This window comes from Falco biarmicus, chromosome 7 (genome assembly GCF_023638135.1).
Source record: "Falco biarmicus isolate bFalBia1 chromosome 7, bFalBia1.pri, whole genome shotgun sequence".
Lineage (NCBI taxonomy): Eukaryota > Metazoa > Chordata > Aves > Falconiformes > Falconidae > Falco > Falco biarmicus.
In genome coordinates, this window is record NC_079294.1 from 67064343 (window position 1) to 67085481 (window position 21139).

Below are 21139 nucleotides of genomic sequence, written 5' to 3' on the forward strand. Positions count from 1 at the left end.
TCACTCCACCTGGTTCCAGCCCATTGCTACCCCTGTGAAGCGTCTGCTTGAAATAGTCCCATTTTGGGAATTCCACAAGCAGTATGGAAATTCAGAACATTTCCTCTTAGCTTTAGGAGTAGAAAACTTTATTTTCCCATCAGTCTTTCTCTGTAGAGAGAAGTATTAAAAGCTTCAGCAGAATAAGTGTGTTACTGTCTATAAACAGAAACTCATTCACAGGTTAACAGCAGAAAGCTGGAGAATTACAGGTGTCTACAGGCACAGACTGGTTGCCATTTGGTTTTCCCTTTCCATGAGTAACAGCATGAAAGTGAGTCAGGCTCCATAGCTGAGTCACAGCAAGAGAATATAAACTTCCTCTTCAGACCAGGAGAACCTTGGCAGGTGGAGGAAGAGCTCTGTGGATTCTTCTGCCCTAGATAAACACAATATGGTGAGTCCATGGAATTATGCTCCAGAGCCTGGGATCTGCAAGCCTGTCCCAATGATCCTGTGGTGGAAACATGATAAATGTATGACGAGATCTACCTTCTGTTCCCTGTGCTCTGTATAGGTTCTCTCTCTTTACAGATAACCCCATCTTTCTGAAAGAGAAAGCTAGAGTTTGTGCTTTTTAAACGCTGCTGAGACCAGCTACCATTTGAATCAACTTGTTCTATATTTGCTCTCAGACCGTGTGCATCACCCCATCACAGCATCATCTGCTAGATGCTCAAGCAATGTGATTACACATCTGTCCAGGGTTGTTTGTTCCCTTGTCCCTCCTTCTACAAGTACATTGCACTGAAGCCAGAAGCAGGACAAGCAAAACACTTGCTGCATTCACACATGCTCTCTCCAGAAACAGAGCAGAGCTGAAGCCCAGCTGTGCTCCCCCACCTCCTCTCCACTGATGTCATTATTTTCCATGTTGCTTGTTGTGTCCAGAAATGAGGAAGCCCCTGGAACGCAGCAGCCTGTGTAGGAGCTGTTCCTGCACTGATCACCAGCAACTTTAGCAGCAGATTTTAAAGGGAAGCCTGGTGGGCTGCAATAAAAGTCATCAGGCTGCGATTTGACATCAGCAGAGCTCCTTGTACAGCACATGACTCCGGCTGCTGTCCCAGCCCCCTCCCCCATCTCCCAATTCCGAGACCACGAAATTACTCATTAGGCTTGGAACAAAACTCTTTCGGTGCACTTGCATGTGGCTGGAGGCAGAGACAGATGTTTCAGGCTCTGGAAGAAAATTACTGAGAGAGATGAAATGCTTCCAAAGCTGCACTGCTGTCTCCTAACAGTAAGCTTTCCTGCTCCTGTTGCGCTCCGTGGTTTACCACGGGATCAGAGAAGAAGGGAGCAATGGCATCACAGTTTAGTGACCCTTTGCTTCCACTTTGCTTTTATTAAATGCTCAGAACCAAGATTTTTTTTTTTATGCTTCAAATTTTGCATGAAGTCCTACAGCATGGCATAAGTGCAGCTCAGGGCTGTGCTTCTGGCAATGGGTTTCAGCACTGCAGGTTTATGGTTGTAAGATCCTACATTTCAGCTACACTTTAGTCCTGAAAAAAGCAGGGAAGAGATTGCCTTTAGGAGTCAGAGAGTCCTCAGAGGCCCAGGAACCAGAGGATCCTCCCTCTTTTTACACATGCAGGAAAGTGAGAATAAAAACATTGCCTGCAGGCATGTCAGCAAGGGGATTAGGCTTAGTGTACGATTATTACTTGGTTTATAGGATGCAGCAGTTCCCACTTCCCGCAAACAAACACTTGCTCAGCTCCTCATCACATTCAGACCAGGAAGGCTCAGGAACCCAGCTCCATCACAGTATTTCTCTTCTCATATTCAAGACCCTTTAGACCCTTCCCTGCTACACTTGCTTTTGTTCACATAAAAGGTGTTTTAAGAGCATACTAGTCTTATGTTCCTGATTTTGAAAGACTGGCCTCCAGTCTTCCAGTAAGGCATACAGTTCAAAGCAAGGCCAGAATGACCACTGTAACCTGATCATCACTGTGAGACAGAGGTTGTCGTGCCAGTAACCTCCCTGCTACTGGTAAAAGCTGGGACTCGGGCATTAAGAGACTTTGAACACAATGGGCTCCTCTAAACCTCCTTCAGCAAAGCATCAGAGAAATAACAAATATCCCCCCCCAGTATTTTTTAAGATATCATTCAGGTACAAATGATACTGGGCAGTTATTTTTTTGCTTCTCATGTAGTCCGGCAGGATAGATGTCAGCCCAGTTCTCCACAGCTGGAAGGAGAACATACTCCATTCGAAGATGTAGCAAACTCGTGTCAGTAAGCTCAATGCTTCTGGTCAGGCATCAATAGGAGTGACCTCATCATCAGGAACAAACTTGGCCACAGTGCTAATTGCAGGTAAGCTTCACTTTCCAAGCTACATAGAAGCTTAAGCTCATTCATCTTTTCAAGGGATTTAAAGGCCTATCAGCTTTGGGAAGTAAGAGTGACAGGAAAGGGAAGTCCAAAATCACCAGTTGAAACTTCCAGTTGCTGTTAACATGGACTGAATCATATTTGTCAACCTCATGCAGCAGCATCTTGCCAGGCAAGACTCACTCACCAACCCTCTCTGACATTTCGTGGCTTCCTTGAGACATTTCCTTACAAACAAAGAAAGAAAACCTTCAATTTCTCTAAAGTGTCATTTTCTCCCAATCCCATAATACAGGATCATCCCTAAGCCTAAAACAGAGAACATGACTTTGTGATACAGGCTGCTTCCTGAGCTAGGAACAACAGCTCTGCCAAAATACCTCATTCTGTGTTGTCTTACAACACTGCACAGGATGAGCAGAGTCTGGGAAGACAGGAAAAATGGAATTACAAGCTCGTGAAATGGACACTGACAAAAACCTGAAGTATCAAGCTCACTCAGATGCGTCTGTGTTTAATGCAGTCATCAGACAGTCTCTGTTTAACTAAATATTTGACTTCAGAATTGGGCCTGAATTATTATTGGCAAAGCTTCCAAGCTCCACAGGTCCCTCTAACAAGCTGTTCCTCTGTGGAAGCCTTGCAAGGAGATGAATATAGCCTTTGAGGAAAGTGCTGGATCCCTTCTCAGGATTCCAGAGTGGGTTGTGGAGTCCTGTTAGGTGTCCAGGGTTTTTGAAAGCTTCATATGTTGACTGTTAGAAGCTACAGGACTGATGTTTGTGTGCACTTCTGGGATGTTCCCACAGGAGTTTTGGCTCCGCAGCATGTCACAGCAACAGAGTTATCAAAGAAAGCACCAAAAATAACCTAGTCTACAGGGCAACTAAAAGCGTAGCCCAGACAAAAAATAAATAAGATGGAGCCACACATGAAGCCATATAGCCAGAGTTGTAATGTGTATTCCATTCTAATGGGACATATCTGAAAGTGCAGTTTGCAAATCAGGACACAGAACTGGTGTGGTTAGTCCCTTTCGTACCCACAGCAGGGACATAAAGCAGCACAAACATACAGTTCCTCGTGGCATCAATGGAAGCCGTGTACCACAGTGCCCAAAGGATCTGGTTTACATGCTGCCACACAGATCTCATGGTTGCTACTCAGCACATTGTGCTGTTTGACACCCAGTCATGTAAAAACAGTCCATCAGCACTGAAAGAGGGACGTGGTCATCCCCTCTCCCATGCAATATTCAATTTCCTGACTGTGGCAGCATATGCCAGAAAAGACAATCCTCCAGGGCTGGAGGCTGTTTCCGGAGCCAGGCTCCCCCACTGTGGGCAGCTCCAGGGAAGCAGAGGCTTGGCTTCCTGGACTACAGGCAGCTGCAGGCAGGAGGAGTCTCCTTCCAGTTTTGCTTCAAGGGAAGATTATGAATTGAAGTCCAATTTTCTAAACCTTTAGGTAAGCAACTGTTTCTGCATAAACACATACTGGTTTGTGGGCTGTATTACATGGCTAGCTGCAAATCTGACTGACTTTAAAATCACAGTGTACACAACTAAACCAGAAAGCAGAGACACCTTTTAAAATGGCATGGATTTGAGCAGCTTGACTCATGATTTTTGAATGGAGATCGAAAATAACGATTATCCTAAACTAACACATAAAAATTGTGCATGCAAGGTAAGAGCACAAAATACTGCGTCTCAGAGAGCCTTCACTCCTAAGCAAGAAAGAGCATGTAGCTGGCTTAGATAAAATTATCATTCAAGTGAAATAAAGTCAAAGACTTTTAATACCTTTCTAAAGATGGAGTCAATATCTGGAATATATTGCAAAAAAAGCTCAAATTACCACCTCCCTCTGTCATTCGTTATGCTACAACATTAGTGGAAAAATCCAAAAGCACTTTTAGGTCTGTTAGCTAACAAATAGATCGCTAGGCAAGTGTTCGGTGTCATTAATAAATCCTTGCAGCATTCTGTACTTAGTATCAGCAGAAAGTCCTCATCCCTTCCAACCCTGAACACATACTTATTTAGTAAGGACAGCAGGAATTGCCTACATTGCTTTTTTGCTGCCTGCTGGAAACACCCAAGCCTACAAACAGATGCAAACTTTCAGTGCATCTGTGCTACTTCTCTTCTGAGGTCAGCATTAAGCAGCGTAAGAGCCGTAGGTGATCAGTCCTGGCTGATTCAAGCTCTGGAAGTGCAGACAATGACATTAACAGTGGCAGGTTAAATCCAGCCAGCTTTCCATCCAGCATAACAAAAGACTAGCAAGAGCCAGAGGTCCCACCCAAGGCTGGGATGCATGGTACACCGGTACAAGCAGGGATTATTCTCTGCCCTATTAAAGGCTGTTTCCCCAACCCCCAGGCACTAGGATACCCAGTGGGAAGGGCTGAACCCTTCTCAGTCATTCCTGCTGGCAACATTCCAATTTGTCTAAAGACACTTAAATATTCATCAAGAGAGAGCAAGACTCTGTCTCATCGGGTGCACAGACTGCTCTCCAGGGAGATGGGACACCTGCCTTCTCCACTCCCTGCTCCATCAGATCATTAATTATTTAAAATAACAGCAAAGAGCAAGAAAAACTCTCCGCATCAGACATGCTCACAGCCTGCTGTTTATGGTACTCTCTGGGGTCTTGAGGAGACCAGGGCTTGCATCTCCCCTCCGGCAGAACGGAGGATCAAACCTACCTTTCCCCCTTCCTTGGGGAGGATGCTGTACCCGCTGGGCTATTATACAAAAGGTCTCCCTCTTTATCCAGACAGACCTTATGTTTGCTTTTCCTACCAAGGACACTGTCTATTTTTAATTAGATTTGAATAAAAGGAAAACAAAACACAAATCCAAAGCTCTGAGACCAGCAGCTAGCCACAGATCCCCCCCCACCCCCCCCACCCCCCCCAATCTGTGTTCGCTCAAGGGCCTAAGGCCTATTTCCCAGCCAGGCACGCCAAGCCCCGCTTGCGGGCCCAGAGCAGGTCAGCTGCATCAGCGCCACGCTTGGCTACCCGAGGCCCTCGGTGGTGGGCTTCAATAAGATGGAAACCACCAGCTCAGCCCTGCTGTTCCCTGCCCTGAAGACAGCTCTGTGCCCACAGAAGGCTGTTTCTAAAGGAGACCCTCAGCTCCTTCAGGTCTCTGCATCCCTGCATCCCCCCGGCACGCTGCCAGCCTCCCCGCATCTCCCACCACAGGCACACACCCCGCGCTGTCTCGCCGGAGCAGCACAGACCCGCACAAGGGTCCCAGGACAGGGGTGACCCCCAAAACTGGCCTGAGCCCAGAGAACAGGCCCGTCTGCACCCTGGAGTTCGTTGCTCGCCGCAGCACAGCGTGGCAGGGGAACAGCACGGGCACCCTCAAGTGGTCGCCGGGATCGGTGTGCGCTCGCTGCCAAGCCCCGGCACGGCGCGGCTGGGGGCTGCGGGAGGCTCCTCCGCGGAGTCCTGCTCAGGAGGGGAGACAGCCCGTGACAAGGACCAAGTCTGTAGGCCAGCATGGAACAGGGAGGGAATACAGACCTGATGTCACCTCTCCTGTCCTGAGACCAGCAGCAAAGAAACCTCCCTCTCTGCAGTCTGGTCCCCTTTGCTGTCTTGGCTGCTGGGAAGCTGTACTCAGGAGGAACCAACGTCCTGCCTGCCATGAGTTAAGCTCATGCCTCCCAACGCTGCCCATCCTGGGTTTGCAGAACAGGTTATTCCCTTCTCCTCGCGGCGCCTTCCTATGCATTTGAAGGCCAACAAACAGCACCGAGTCAATCAACCCGAGGTGTCACTCAATTATCACCCCGTATCCATGGCAAGACTGAGTGCAAGCAAACATGGCAAAGGCAAGAAAATGCAAGGAGCAAGGAACACTCATGTGTCACACTAACCCTGACAAATTAAGATACGGGGGGAACGTTGCGGCAGCCAGACCCATGGCAGCAACCTTGCATGGGCTGAACTGAAATGGCTGGAGGGGTGGCCCCCGTGTAGCTGCAGGAAAGGTTTGCTGCCAGGAGATCCATGACCTGGTCCTTCATCAAAAGGCAGCATCATCTCTCTGGCCTGGAGATGGACAACACTTGACAGGACCAAGCACCCAGTTTTGTAATTGTTTAGGCCGTTTTGGACCCTTTTTTTCTGCCTACCTCAGACCTCACCAAAACAGATCTGATTCTCCCAACCTCAGCTCAGCCCACTGCCTGATTCCTTTCTCCTCATACTATCAAAATGGAAACGAAAAGACAAAACCAGAGCCAGATTCTGGGACAGAAGAATTAACTAAAACTCTGAGTGATGAGCGCTCTTAACCCCCTCCCGCACCTGCTGCTGCACCCCGGCAGTGTGGCGGATGTGAGCACCTCATCCCCTGGGAACACCAAAACCCTGCTTTCAGGGAAAAAAACCACCATCCCACCCCCAATTTCCCACGGAGCAGCAACCCCTCTCCTCCCAAATCGGTCTGGGAACAGAATTAAACCACTCACAGCCCCGGAGTACGAGCACTTGTCCCAGCCACGCTGTGGTAAAGGGGGGCACCGGCCCAGGTAACAGCCGTGCGATCCCCTGACTGAAATGGCGCCAGCTGGATGTTCGCCCCTCAAGTCACCCCAAAACGGCCGGAAAGCACCGTGCTCGTCGGAAAGAGCATTTATTTTATTTTATTTTCCTTTAAATGACAGTTCGAGAGGCGCCCTACGGCGCAGCAGCCAGCCCGCCCGTGAAGCGGCGGGGCCGCGCCCGTCAGCCCGCCCCGAGGCGGCGGCGGGCGGCAGCATGGAGGCCGGCGTGGCGCCGGAGGACGACAGCCGTGAGTGGGGGCGAGGGGGGCTGCCCGGCGGGGCGGGAGGCGCTGCGCGCTCGGGGGGGGCTGTGTGGCGGCAGGGGGCGCCGGCCTCCCCGGGCCCGTGCCGGCGGGGGGCTGTGCGGCAGGGCCGCGGTGCTTTTAGGAATAACACAACCTGTAAAAATCCGTTCAGAAAGAACGCAGCTGCGTAACCTACGCGGCAATCGCCACTGCTTTTGCCCAAAGCATCCTGCATGCCTAAGGTGCTGCATGTAACCCCGGTACCCCCCACCCCCGCGCCGTTCTGCCCCCCTCACGGAGCGGTCCCCGGCCGCCCTGGGCTGGCTTGGTGTCCTGCAGCCTCAGGTAGCGCCCAGCGGACATGCCAGCGCCTTCCTTTGCGGTCCTTTCATCTCCTTCGCTGCTTTTTTTTTTTTAAACCTCTTGCATAATAAACTGTCTGTGAGCTGGTGCATTGAACTGAGGGTAAATCATTTAAATTGTGCTCCACGCTGTTTGGGATAACTGAATGCATATTCAGTACCATCAGGTATGAAATACCCCAGAACCTGAGCCTGAAGGAGAAAGAAAACTGCTAAATATCTATGGGAATGCAGCTGTTGGAAGGGTGCGTGCTATGATGGGGGGTGCACGTACATTTACATTACATTACTTCGCCTGTGTGGACAATAAATAGGAAACTCAGGCTGTCAAATTGTTTCCTATGTGTTGCTGAAAAGAAATAAATTGAGACTTCTGCAGCCTTAGTGATGCCAGGTTGATTGTTGCATCTTCACAGGTAGAGGAAAGAGTAAATAAGTCAAGGGGCAGTTTGACATCTGTTGGCAATGATGCTTTGTGCCATCGTAAAATGTAAGAACACATTGCTGTCACCTGGAGAGCAGGTGCAGCAACATTTGCTTAACTGAAACGGAGGATTTACTCCACTGAACGGAGATAAGCCATCAGTGTTGTTAATTAACTATTAATTAATTAACATAAACTCTACAGATTTTCCCAAGTTCTCCAGATATTTCCCCTCAAATGAAGGGTCCTTGTGGTGTAAAAATGCAGCCCTGTTAACACACCTGACCAGATGAGAACAGGATCTCAATATACAGTGTAGAAAATCCTGTTCCTGCAGAAATCAGTGTCCAAATCCTACTGCCTTAATTGTAGCAGTAGGTCCGACACTCTTAAATTCCCTTGTCTGGTATTAAGGTTTGTGTTATTCGTGTTTTTCTTGAGCTAAAATTTTTTGTTTGAAGGTAAGAGGAACAGAAACTGGAGGATGAGGTTATACCTCTGCTGCCTGAAGAGCCCACAGTAGTGGTGCCTTTCTTCTGTGCCCTCCAGAGACAAATGTGGTAGTGCTATTTAGACAGCAAGTCTCCTGTTTATCTCCTCAGTGTGGTGGAATGGGAACAATAATATGTTTTGATGCCTCTTGTGTGGCCTGTGGTTAGTGTCTAGCCAATATGTTGAGACAAACTGCAGGTGCGTTGAGCCCCTGCTACCCTCAAACTGCAGCCTGAGATCTGCAGAAATGCGAAAGAGAGCAGAACCTCTGAGCCAGCTCTCCAGTGGGATGTAACAGGGTGAGGGTCTGACACAAGCACTTCTCAAAAGATTTCCCCAAAAAGCATTAGGACAGAGACTAAGTCCAGCAAAGACTGACACCAGGCTTGCCAAAAGCCTCCAGAGCCTCCCTGTCAGGATGCAGCAGGCCCAGAGTCACAGCCTTGCTCTCGTTTCTTGGCAGGAAGGTTTGTTTGATCAAGGAGAAGATTGCTGGGGCAAGGCCCAACATGGAGAGTAAACGCTCTTAAATTATGCCTAACTGTGCAGGACAAATACTGCTGGTTGTGGTAAATTATGTGCAGAACTGCAACGGTCTATTAAGAGATGCAACACTAATCACAGGCCAGGCTAGCAGTTTTGTGCTGCTTGACTGATTCATGTTACCTGGAGGGGGACAGCAGGACCATGTGTAAAGGCCTCCTTGTAGAGCAGTGGGATGTAAGTGGAGGGGTGGAGAAAAGAGTCAGTGTCTTCTGCCTGAGACCTCACACCAGCTCTGTACCTCAGAGGATGCCCAGTGAACATGGACCTAATGGATCAAAAGGTTTTGCAGCTGGAACAAGGCCATGCAGAGGACACTGAGTTAGAAGAAAAGCTGGTAGGACTGGAAGAGCACTGGTGTCACACCGGGTACTCAAGGAAGGGGAGATAATGGGAGAGGACAAACCCAGCAAACATGCCAATGTTTGTTCGGCTGGAATTCTTGCTGAAAGAATCTTTCTGCAGTCATCCTTCCTTGAAGCCACTGGGGCCGGTGAGATGCAGGGGAGATTTGTTCGGGCATGCTGCTCCATGCTCCTTGCCAGCACTGTTAATGCCTGCTCTTGTGTCTCTGTTGCAGTGCTTCATTCAGAGAAGGAGTTCCATGATGCGGCAAAGCGTAATGACACAGCCAGGATGGAGGAGCTCATCAGGAGAGGGGTCGACATCAAAGCAAAAAACAATGTAAGTCCTGGGGTTTTCTACCTCCAAGCTGCAGGAAGTGCTGAGGGCATGTTTCAGAACTGCAGCTCCTTAATGCTACTCTTCTCATTAGCTACTCAATTGGTCAAAGCTTTAAAATACACTGCCCAGTGCTAAATAGGGCCTGTGGCAACTGATGAGTTTCACAATACACTGAAACCCACGGCGCTGTCATCCTGGTCAGACTGGAAAGTTGCAAGTGCTGAGAGAGGGTGGTAATTTATGCCTCCCCTTGCAACCTGTGTGTCAGATACAGCTCCAATGAAAGGCTTTGGTTTTGCTATCTCTTTACGCCAAGGCTGTGGGTGTAACTTAGTTCCTGGTGCAGGTTCCCCCTTGTTGACCAGTAGGTTCCTGGAAATAGGGGATTGCACCCATCCCTGCTGTTTCAATCTGTCCATTGACGGTCAGCGATGTTTTTAATTCCTGTGCTGTTGCTATAGTCCAGAACTGCAGTTTCTGAGTAGAAGGTGACTAGCACCCGTCTACCTGAGAAGACAGCAAAGAGACAGATGGCTGTGTCCGAAGAAAACCCTGTACAGTGTGAGAAATTCTGGCTCCATGGATGGCAAAGGAGATTTTGGCCTTCATGAAGACTGGGAGATACACATGCGCTCTGCATACATCAGCCTTCCCTCTCTCCTTCCTCCCCTTCCAGATAGACCGGACTGCCCTGCACTGGGCCGCAGGAGCAGGCCACGTGGATGCTGTGCGACTGCTCCTGGATCACGATTTCCCAGTGGATGACGAAGACAGTGTACAAAGGCGACTCTCCCTTGCATGTCCTGCAAATGTGTTGGGGGAGCGCTGGGGGCTGGGCGCTGGGCCAGCAGTTACAGACTTCACCTTAGCCCTGGGTGGGTGGCACAAGGCATTGCAGTGCTTGAGAAGCTGTGGCCTCCCTGCTGAGGCAGGTGCAGTGCCTTTCTGGAGCAAGCCTTGTTTTCAGAGGTGTCAGTGCTCTGTCTTTTGGCCTTTTCCTTGCATGCACAGTGACCAGGAAGCAGGCTGGTAGAATCTGTGAGGTTTCCTGTATAGCACGGGGATGTTTGGCTGCTTCTGGTCCTGTTATTGGGGCTTGTGAGAAGACAGGGACAGCCAGCAAGTTCTCTTTCCCCCATAACAACCAGGCTAATACACACCATTGACTAGGAAGTGGCAGTCAAGAGGCAGGTCTCTGCTCAGCTGCTGCAACCATCTGTGGCAGGAATAATAGTAATTGGAGAAAGGGGCTAAAAAAACCCCAGAAAGAAACAAAAATGTTTGGGAAACTTCATGAAGCTAAAGGAACAGCTTGCCTCCAGGGTGGGTGGGGATGGTGGTGGCTGCAGTTTAGCTGTAAGTATCTCTCTTCTTTTCCACCCAGTTTGGAATGAATGCACTTCTCTTGTCTGCCTGGTTCGGTCACCTCCACGTCCTGCAGATCCTCGTCAGTGCTGGGGCCAAGATTAACTGTGTCAATAGGGTGAGGCAGTCTCCCTGTTTGGGTCTGTCACGTGCCTCTAGCCAGTGATGGTGTGGGGAGAGAGAGAGGCTTACCTGTGAACTAAGATTTGCACTTCTGCCTTATTCCTACACATGTAATAATTGTAGCTATAGAGATGTACACAGCTTGCTTAGCTCATATTTGTGCAGTGTTGTTGTGGCAGGTGTTACAGAAATGGGAAATGGGTTTAGTGAATCAGCAGTTCGTGTATTTTAAAATAGACCTTGGTTGGGAAAAGGAACATTAATACTTCAGTCGTAACGTGCTGTGTGCAGCACAGGCTAGTTTAGCCCTAGAGGCACAGGAAGGCATGGAATGGTTCTTTGCTAACAGGATCACATTGTTAAAACAGACTGTCCCGTGATCTTGGACTTGTTAAATGAGCAGTCCTTTATCTCCTCTCCAGAATGGCAGGAACATGCTCCACTGTGCGGCTCAGAGGGGACACATCCAGGTGATGGAGTTCATCATGGAGGACCTGGAGGACATGTGTGTGGATAAGACAGACAAGGTAGGAAGGCTCTTCACTGCTTTGTTTCGTCAGGTCTGACCTTCCTCTGCCAAGCTTAGCAGGAATGTTGCCCTTTGTCTTGGGAAGAGACTCAGAATCAGATGCTACTCCTGGAAGCCCTCCTGAAGAGGGGGGCTTAGGGTCGATGGGGGTTCTGGCTCTGGTAAAGCTTTGGCAGCCAGGGCTTCGCAATGTAGCCTTTTATAGAATAAATTCAGGAATTTCAGTGTCCTCCTCTCTTGCAGCTGATGCTTCAGAGGGTATTGTGGGTAAGTAATAACCAAAGCTAACCCTCTCCCAGCATGTTCCAGCATTGGCTGATCTGTTCCTGAAGACAGCATAAGAACACACAGGAGCTAGCGCACATTTTTTTTGACTCCATGGCCTTTATGGTTCCAAGAGTGGTCCCCACTCTGATGCTTGGGAGTTAAATAAAGTAACAAGAGATCTGCCTTTCCCCCAAGGGAGTTCTGACTCACTCAATAACTGGGATCTCAGATAGTAATTCCATTTTTTTATCCGTAGTTGCTTTTAGTAAACTACTTATTATCCCCTATATATATGAAATAAATACTGAAAAGATCTCTTTTCCAGTGTTTGGTGAGACCAAAGTGCCTGGAGCTGTTAGCCCCAGTGGGTAGTTCTCTTGACCTTGTTTTGTTAGGGTCATCCCAAATGTAAAGCAGTATAAAAGTTAACAACAGAATGAAAGGTAACTATTTTTGAAGTGCAGCACTTTCCCCCCCCTGTGGACTGGGTTATTGCCCAAGGCATTATTGTACTGCTTGCAGAAGGTGATCTAATCTTGTGTTTTCTGAGCTTTTCTTGGACTATAATTCTTTTTTTTTTCTTGCGAAGATGGACAGGACAGCGTTTCACCTGGCTGCAGAGTATGGGCGGCTGGAGGTGGTAGAGTTCCTGATTCGACTGGGTTGTTCTCACAGTGCCAAAGACAAGGTACAGGCATAAAACCACATGCAAGGGAGGTGAAGTCCAAGAATTAGGGGCTGTGAAAGTCAGGGAACAGGATACCAGAAGAGGCTCATGCATGCAAGTTCTCAGCAGTTGTGACTATGGTTGTGGTATGTCAGGGCTTTTCTTCCCTATCCAATTGCAAGCCATTTGCACCTCACTCCATGTTGGATTTCTCTCCAGGACTTGTCAGACAGCATACACAGCAAGCCTAGTGGACCATGCTCCAGTTTAAGGTAGCTGGGTTTCCTCCCTCCCTGCTGCAGCTATTAGAAAACTGTTTCAGACTCTTGTTACTGGTTACAACCCCCCTTTTCAGCCACCCTGGATATACTCTGTGCAAGGTTGTGGTGTATGAACACTCAGTCTTGTGGTACATACATGTATGAAGTGTTGTTTACCTTCAGGAAGAAAACACAGCATTGCATTTAGCTGCTAAAAATGGACACCTCTCTGTACTGCAGAAGATTGTAGACATTGGAGTGGACCTTGATGGAAAGAACTTAGTAAGTACACTTAAATGAAATAAAAACTGTGTCAGTTTCGCCCTTTCCCTCCCTAGAAATAATCTCCTGCCACAGTCATCAGGCTGAATAGTCAGTATCGACAGGAGAGGTCTAGAAGATAGCTGATTTTATCTGAAGTGTACGTGTGTAACTGCAGGTCACACTTGCAGAGTATCAGTGAAAGGCAGCACGCTTCTTGGACTGATATTGCATTCTAAAATATTGCCTTTTCTTCCTGCTCTATCTGCTGACCTACCGTATCACTCCATTTAATCTCCCTTTTTCTCCCTGACCCTTGTAAATTCAAGTGCCTAAATGGTTATTGAGTGTGTTTTAAACTAAACTTCACTATGCTTTATAGTATTGACTTAGTCACTGAACATATGGACCTTCTGTTTGAGATCTCTCTTTGCCAGACCTGCTTTGGAAAATTATGTGGCTGGTACACAGTTAATGATTTAGATAGCAAATATTGGTTTAGGAGCACTGTTATTTATTTCAGGGCACACTCCCAATTAAGTTTATCAGCAATTTTTTTTAGTCTTATTTAGTTACTGTCTTTGAAAAGTGTATTTGATTGTGATTAGGATCTGAAAGAAAGGGGAAACCACCTTCTCTGGTAACTGGTAGCATTTGTCTTCCCTTTTGTGCAAAGAGCAATAATAAAACCAGATTAAATCACTTCGGGATTCTGCTTGTTTCTGTTTTCTTGTAAAGAAATGAGCTGTAGCTCTTAGAAAGGAGAACCAGTGGTTGAGGGCCATGGGTTTCCAGTTCTGCCTATGGCTGTCTCTGGGCTACTCCAGGAAAACAGTTTGTCTTCATTGTCCACGTGAAATTCTTTTCTGTTTGCTGATGGGCTGAAGGGGAGGAAAGATGGTAGACGCGGTGTCTGTCTTGTGGCCCACAGGCCAGCTGTTTCCAGTGGCATAAGGACAGAGCAGTACTCTAATGTTGGTGGCAGGTAATAGTGTCCTTTATTTTCCTAACAATCGATTGGAGATCCCTGGCCCTCAGAATTGGTATTTTAACATGTCGTGGATTCAGAAGATGGGGTAGAGGCTTGCTCATTCTGCTCCTCTTCTTGGCCTCGTCTACAGAAATGCTGCTTGTCTCCTTTTTTGTTTTGTCCAGGAAGGACTTACAGCTCTGCACCTGGCTGCTGAGGGAGGTCACAGTGACTGTGTGAAGCTGCTCTTGGAAACAGGTGCTGATGTCAATGCCCAAACCCAGGTTAGCTCCATGGAAGTGGCTCCATTTCCAAACACTACTTTGTGGACTTTTGCCCAGGCCCGTGGTCTCCCAGGGAGGGCACCCGTGATCGGGTGAGGCCATGTGGAGCCCAGCACTTCAAAAATAGTGCAGGGAGTCCACAGGAAAGCACACATGACTTTATACAAAGAGATGGGTGAAGCTCCCTGGAACTGGTTTGGCTGTGGGGACATTCTGTATGAATTTGTCAGTATGGGGGTATGGGGGAGGCGGGGAGATCTCTGTTGATAGTTTGTAACACCGCAGCCTCTGAGAAGAAGCCCTGACTAATACCCGTCTCTTCTGACATGCTTCTCAGAAGAAGATGAACTGCCTCCACTACGCAGCCCTGCATGGCTATGAGGAGATAGCAAGGATCCTCATGGATGCAGGAATCCACACAGATGCTGTTAATCATGTAAGTCCTGCTCAATGCTCTCATCACTTACGAAAGGCAAAGCCAGTTTATAAAGCTGCTCAAGAGCATAAAGCAACTCCGAAAGGACCAGTGCTGCTACGGGGCTTGTGCTTATGGGGCAGCATCCCCAGTCTGCCCCCAGTCCAGGCTGGCAGCTGCCTTAGAGTAAGGCATGCTGGGCACAGCATGGTCCTTTCAGTGCCCTGAGATAAGCTCTTCCTAAGCACAGGGTCTACTTTCCACAGCAAAACGCATCAGCGACACACATTGCAGTACTGCACAACTTCCCAGCAATGGTGAAGCTCTTCATTGATGCAGAGTGTGACCTTGACATTCCAGATAATGTAAGACTGCGGTTCCTATTCTTTGTCTTTGAAATGTGAACCAGTTTCATGGGGGATTTGATCACCTTGGGGACAGGATTAAAGAGGAGTGCTTTAAAATGGAGAAAACCTGGAAGCGCAACTTAGGAAACATGAAACCTGTGAAATGATTCTGGATCGCTGCAGTGAGGTAATAGCTTGATGGCTTTCAACACATGGGCTGTGTCATTCCCCTGGGACCTGTGCACAGTGACGTTGCATAGTCAGATTCTTTCCTCCCTGCTGGAAGCAGGTGGCAGAATTTTCAGGCCAGAAGATATTCTGCTAAGTGTTTGGGGGGATGAGAATAGGAGGCAAGCCTGGAGGTAGCTGGTTGTCTCACCAAATCGTAGTTTTGTGAATGAGGGACTTTGTTGTAGCTTGTTTGTGATGCTTTATTTAATGTTCATTCTTGTAGTGATGTTCTTTCCTGATGACACCATAAAATTGCCACATTTTTTGTTTGATTTTAGTTGTTTCCGTTAAACAGTCCCAAGGTACATACAGTTTACAGTGCATACACATTAACCCAGCCCTGTGTCCCGGGAACAAAGAATTGGCACAGGTCCTTTCCTCCCTTTGCCAAACTGTCTGCCTGCAGATATTGTTTAAATAACAGGAAATAGTATAGTCTTATAAATGACCCTAGGGAGCTTTATGGAACTGAAGAAGTTCCTTCTTTGGACTGAAATGTTGTCAAGGAGGCTTCCTAGTGCTGGTGTTGGGACAGGGACAGATCAGTTCTGCTCAGTCTCAGGAACCCAACTCCAGTTTGAGGTAGGAGGGTGTTTGGCCCTCAGTTTGAAAAGTGATAGAGGGAAAGGAGGGCAGAGATGACAGCGTTCTTACAGTGCTTCCTCCTGGTATTGTTCTGTCCTGTCCTTCCAGCCTCACACTTTTTCTTCTCTGAAATTTAGTCCTTTCACCCTCCTTCTGTAGAGGCAGCAGACCTCACTCCACATCGCTGCGGAGCATGGCAGGCAGGACATTGCCGAGATGATTCTTGTCGCAGGAGTTAATCTGAAGCTAACAGACAAGGTGAATGTCTCCATGGGTTGAATAGGTTCTGTGGAGGTACAGAGGGAAAATATAGATGGTCTTTGTCACTGTTTTTCATCATTTTCAAGGGATGCTAGTAATATTAAAATCTGGATATTTCCAGGGATAAAGCCTTGAAACACTGCTTAGTAGGTTATTTTGATGTATTTTCCCAGAAAGAAGTGATTGGTTCTTAGGAAGGTAGAAAACAGTTCACAGAGTGAGCAAACTTTTTTTTCTCAGAGTTGTTCTAGTTCCTTCTACTCGTGCTATCGTGCACGTTAATATCAAACATCCCTAATAATGATAAAAAATATACCTCAAGAATTACAGCACAGATGTTTTAATAGGTTAAAAGTACCTGAATAGTATTGATCTGACACCAGTGTCCAGGCCTTCGACCCTTTAATTAAACCAACAAAAAGAATTCTAGAGGAATCAGGCAAGCTTTGTGCAGCCTGCAAGGATGGCACGTGCCCAGAAAATGCTGAGGGGGGCTTGGGCAGAGATTAAGATAATGCCAGCTATTCACAGCGGGTTAAAGCACATAGAGACTTGAAGCCACCTGGCTGGGACGGCCTTCAGCTGCAGTGAACGTTTGCCACCTTCCAGCAGTCTGTGGAACCGCAGTGAGACAGTGCAGGGAACACATTCACACTTTGCTGTGGGAAATTAGGTTTCTGCTCACATCTGAGGCTAGAACCGTTCTCACTGTCATGCCTCGTGGCTGGGCTGGCTCGCTTTCCTTCACGCAACTTTCAAATCTCGTTGCTTTCTGCTATATGCTTGTAGATATAAATACAAATCCCCCCCGACCCCAACCAGTCCAAAATCATGTTCATGTAAGGAGTGTAATTACATTTTCATAGTCCCGTCAGCCTGTGCTTCTAGGAGACCGTTTCTAATCATACATATGGGGAGCCTATAAAATTAATGAGGTTGTATAAATCACTTCAGTTTGGTGTCAGCAAACCCGCTGTGCAGCCTGAAAGCACCCTGCCATCCACTGTGGGTTGCAGGATGCTTTCCCAACTGCTCCTGCCAAACAGGCAGGTCCCCTGTGGCGACAGGGGAGATGCTGCACAGCCTAGAAAATTACTTCCCATGCCCTGCATGCAGTAGCTCAAAGCTAGCTCACATCCATGTCTTTACAGGTAGAGAACAGGGGTCCTTCATCCCGGCTGGGTGCGTTGCTCAATAGGCCATCCTGCCTGCTACTACAGACTGCTGGGTGGGCATGGAGATTGTGCCCCCTAAGCATGCAAGCTCATTTTTCCCCTTCTAATTTCAGCAAGGGAAAACATCTCTGGATGTCGCTGCCCGAGGCAATCACATCAACTTGGTGGACATGATTATCAAAGCCGATAGGTTTTACAAATGGGAAAAGGTGAGCAGCTTACACCACCATCCCCTGTGCTTTGCAGGGCAGGTGTAGCTTTACCCTCTTCATTGAGGCTCCACATTACCAGCTGTCAAAAGGAAAAGAAATACAGGACACCCTGTGGTGGCCTGACCTCTACTTTCATCACCTTACAAAACAAAGTCCTCATCTGCCAACAACATCTACTTAAGGCTTTCGTCATTCAAAACAGCCTTGTTGTTAAAAACCCCAGGCTGTGCTGAAGGCAACTGGGGTTTTCAAAGATGCTTTGGCAGCTGTTCCCAAAGCCCTGTAGAAGGGAGTGGGGTAGCATTTGTTCCTTTTCCCAGAAGGAGAAACTGAAGCACTGAGCAGGAAAATGCTTGGCCTGAGGTCACCGAATGGGACATGAGGAGTTTTTCAACAGTGGAAGGGAGACACCTCTTGCAAGCCGAGAGATCAGTTGTTGGTGGAGGCATACAACTTGACTTCCCTCTCAAAGAGCCCCGCAGCTGGGGCAGTTCCTCCTGTGTTTCCCAGCGTGGCCCAGCAGTCTCTCTGGTCCCACGTCCCGTGTGCAGCTGCTCAGCCCCGGTCCCCCACCTGAAACCCTGCCTACACCAAGCCTGTGCCCAAACCAATCTGAGCAGAGGGTGTGCTGAAAGTACAGCCAAACACCACATCCCTTGCCTCTTGGTAAGACTTTGGGCATCCTCCCATACCAGGAAAGGCAGTGCTGTAGGAAGTCAGCAAAGAAGGAAAAAGAAGGAAAGGCAGTGCTGTAGGAAGTCAGCAAAGAAGGAAAAAAAAGGAAAGGCAGGCATACGCCTGTGGCTCAGGTGCAGCTTCAGGATTAATGCTATGTATATCAGGCCCTTGCAATGGGCTTCCCACACAGCCCTGGGGAAAGTCATTTAGTCTCTTTGCAGTCTGGCACTTAAAGGGGGCTGAGCAGCTGCGACTGTGTTGCAGGGGACCAAGGAGATTTAATTAAATGATTCTGCATACAAGCCTCAGATAAAAGGCACTGTAGAAATGCAAATGGAGATCTGCATGGGCTTCCACAGCAAAGCTGCTATTAACAGGATGCGTTAACATGCATGATTAGAAGAGAGTGAAACAAGAGAATAAAAAATTTGTGCTGTGGCAGAAGGAACTCACAGCCACCTGCAGAGCTGAGGACCTGGGAGGCTGCAGTATGACAGGTACATCTGCAGCATCCCAGCTGAACCCCCCACCCCGTTCTGGCTTTGCAGGACAATCTGAACAGCGACTCTGACTCCTGGGTGGCAAAGCACTTGACCTTTAAGCAAGATCACAGGCTGGAAACACAGCACATTCGCTCAGTAATGTGGAGATTAGCTACTAAGTACCTCAGACCTGGTGAATGGAAGAAACTGGCACATTACTGGAAATTCACGGATGCCCACATTAGGGCTATTGAGCAACAATGGACAGGTATAAACCACTGCCCAGGTTATTTCCCTTCCTTCAGTTCAACTGTGTTTCTAGGAGGCAAGTCTGTAGTAATACTAAGGCATGAAGAAAAGCAGCTGACTTTTTTGAAACAACCAAAAGATTAGGTTAAAAATCCTGGTTTTAGTGGAGTTATTTACACACTGGAGTCTAGGAGTAAAGCACAAAAGCATGGGGATTAGTGGTTCATTGCTCACTTCTGAGGCACTTGCCAGACCTTCGAGTTCTTGCCACAGTTCTTGTTCTGTAGGACAGGAGAAATTTGCTGGCTTTATTTTTTCTTTTAAGGATCTGAACCAAGAAGTCAGGGAAGTCCCATTCAGAATTTAAGAGATATGTTAGCAGAATCAGGTTCTGAGTTTCAGGAACAGATGACCGCTGTTTCGGTTACTGTAAGGACTCCTGTAGTTTGCACGATGCGAGCAAGGGGCTAAGCTGTGCTCTGAAGGCAGAAATTCTGTATTGCCATGAAAGGTTGTCTGACAGGCCCAAGCTCATTCATAGCCACTCCATTAAGCTTCACATGAATCTAGCAATCACACCACAACCAGGAATTAAGCTGAACTGTATTTCAGAACCTCCTAGTAAAATCCAAAGGGGAGGGAGGGCTGTCCAAACCCACTGATTCAGAAATCTGCTCTGGTCAGGGCTGCGTGCTGTGTGCAGGATTACATTTGTGGTTTCATCTTGCCAGGCACTAAAAGCTACAGGGAACATGGCCACAGAATGTTGCTTATTTGGCTCCATGGTGTGATCGCAGCAGGAGAAAACCCAATCAAGGGATTGTACGAAGGCCTTGTAGGGATTGGAAGAAGAGATTTAGCAGGTAATACCTTTTGTCTTCCTCCAAATAATACACACTGAGCACTACCTGAATTCTGTGGTTATACAACATACACAGAGGAAAACTGAATTCAGTTCACACAGGCTAGAAGCCACCCCGCCCCCTTGCCACTATTATACATCATTTTTTTTTCCCTTTTATTTTGATCAATTAACACATCCTGCCACAGCTTTATACTTTATGTGCAGCAGAACATTCTCTTGTTTACAGAAAGCATTCGGAAAAAAGCAAATGCAGATTCTGCATCTCCACGGAAGTGCACAGCCATGTAACAGCAGGACACCAGAGGTTCCTTCAGCTGCTGCAGCCCTGGCTTGTCTTGGAGCTACAGGAGAAACACCCACTCTGCTCCTGATCAGCATAAAGAGCTGGCATGGCTGCTGCCGCCTTCTTGGTCTGAAATGGCAAGGGTGTCAGCAAAGGCTGACAGTCTAAAATGCCTCTTTACACAGAAGGGAGATTTTTAATCAGCTGTTGCATACAGTGCAGGTACTGTAATAAGACTTCAGTGAGCGAGCCTCACTTGGCATACTGTATCAGGAAATACTACACTATTTTACTGTAACTTGTTTACATCACATTTTTGTATATAAATTTTTAATTGTTATTTTTTTAAGTTGTCAAGGGGAAAGCCTTTGTTTTCAGGAATGTTATTTACTTACCTTTTTGGGGGGGCATCTATCAATTCTATCTTAGATGTGTTCATAACGTCCTTGTTAGGGTAGGAATTTAAGAAAAGTCAAGGCTACTGCTTGGTCCTTTTGGAACCTTAAGGGTTTGTGATCTTTAATGTTTCAACTCTTCACAAAGAAGTTTCAGAGAAGAACATTAACACATACCGTTTATATATATAGAAGTGTAGATTAGCATAGAAGTACTGCATAAAAGTAACTTCTTTAATCCCTTAGGTTACAGCTTGAAAAGTGTAAGAGTTGTCATTGGTTATCTACACAGCCTCTGACAAAGACATACAGCTTTCTTAAATACCAATTCATTGTGTAATACTTCATATTTATTTCTTACAGTGTTTCAAGGGGAAAATAACGTCTGTATTTCAATAAAATCAGATTTTACCCTTAAATTTGCAAGTTGTGCCTTATTCTTTATTAAAAAAATACTACATAATTCTTACTTAGAGCTAAACCAGTGCAACCTAGTGATTAAAGCTTGGGGGGAATTCAAGC

General features: G+C 47.3%; 1 protein-coding gene across 4 annotated transcripts; it reads left to right on the forward strand.

The window, feature by feature from the left end:
• The first annotated feature begins 6947 nt into the window (after positions 1-6947).
• On the forward strand, positions 6948-21036 carry ANKDD1A (ankyrin repeat and death domain containing 1A). 4 transcript variants are annotated; one of them, XM_056347832.1, is made up of 15 exons: positions 6948-7211; positions 9610-9713; positions 10390-10509; positions 11098-11196; positions 11624-11728; positions 12587-12685; positions 13108-13206; positions 14341-14439; positions 14777-14875; positions 15121-15219; positions 16177-16275; positions 17567-17662; positions 18892-19093; positions 19806-19937; positions 20166-21036. In XM_056347832.1, exons 1-15 carry the CDS (start codon positions 6977-6979, stop codon positions 20225-20227), a joined length of 1749 nt encoding a protein of 582 aa, XP_056203807.1. In that variant the 5' UTR covers positions 6948-6976; the 3' UTR covers positions 20228-21036. The 4 variants fall into 4 exon arrangements, with proteins under 4 accessions (XP_056203807.1, XP_056203808.1, XP_056203809.1 ...); XM_056347833.1 differs by having other exon boundaries at positions 14780-14875; XM_056347834.1 differs by having other exon boundaries at positions 10390-10488.
• The last annotated feature ends 103 nt before the right edge of the window (positions 21037-21139 follow it).

Coding starts and splice junctions, on each gene's coding strand:
- ANKDD1A (XM_056347832.1), top strand. CDS start 6,977: ATGGCGCCAGCTGGATGTTCGCCCCTCAAGTCACCCCAAAACGGCCGG. Junction 7,212..9,609: donor GGCGCCGGAGGACGACAGCC/GTGAGTGGGGGC, acceptor TCTCTGTTGCAG/TGCTTCATTCAGAGAAGGAG. Junction 15,220..16,176: donor ACCTTGACATTCCAGATAAT/GTAAGACTGCGG, acceptor CTCCTTCTGTAG/AGGCAGCAGACCTCACTCCA.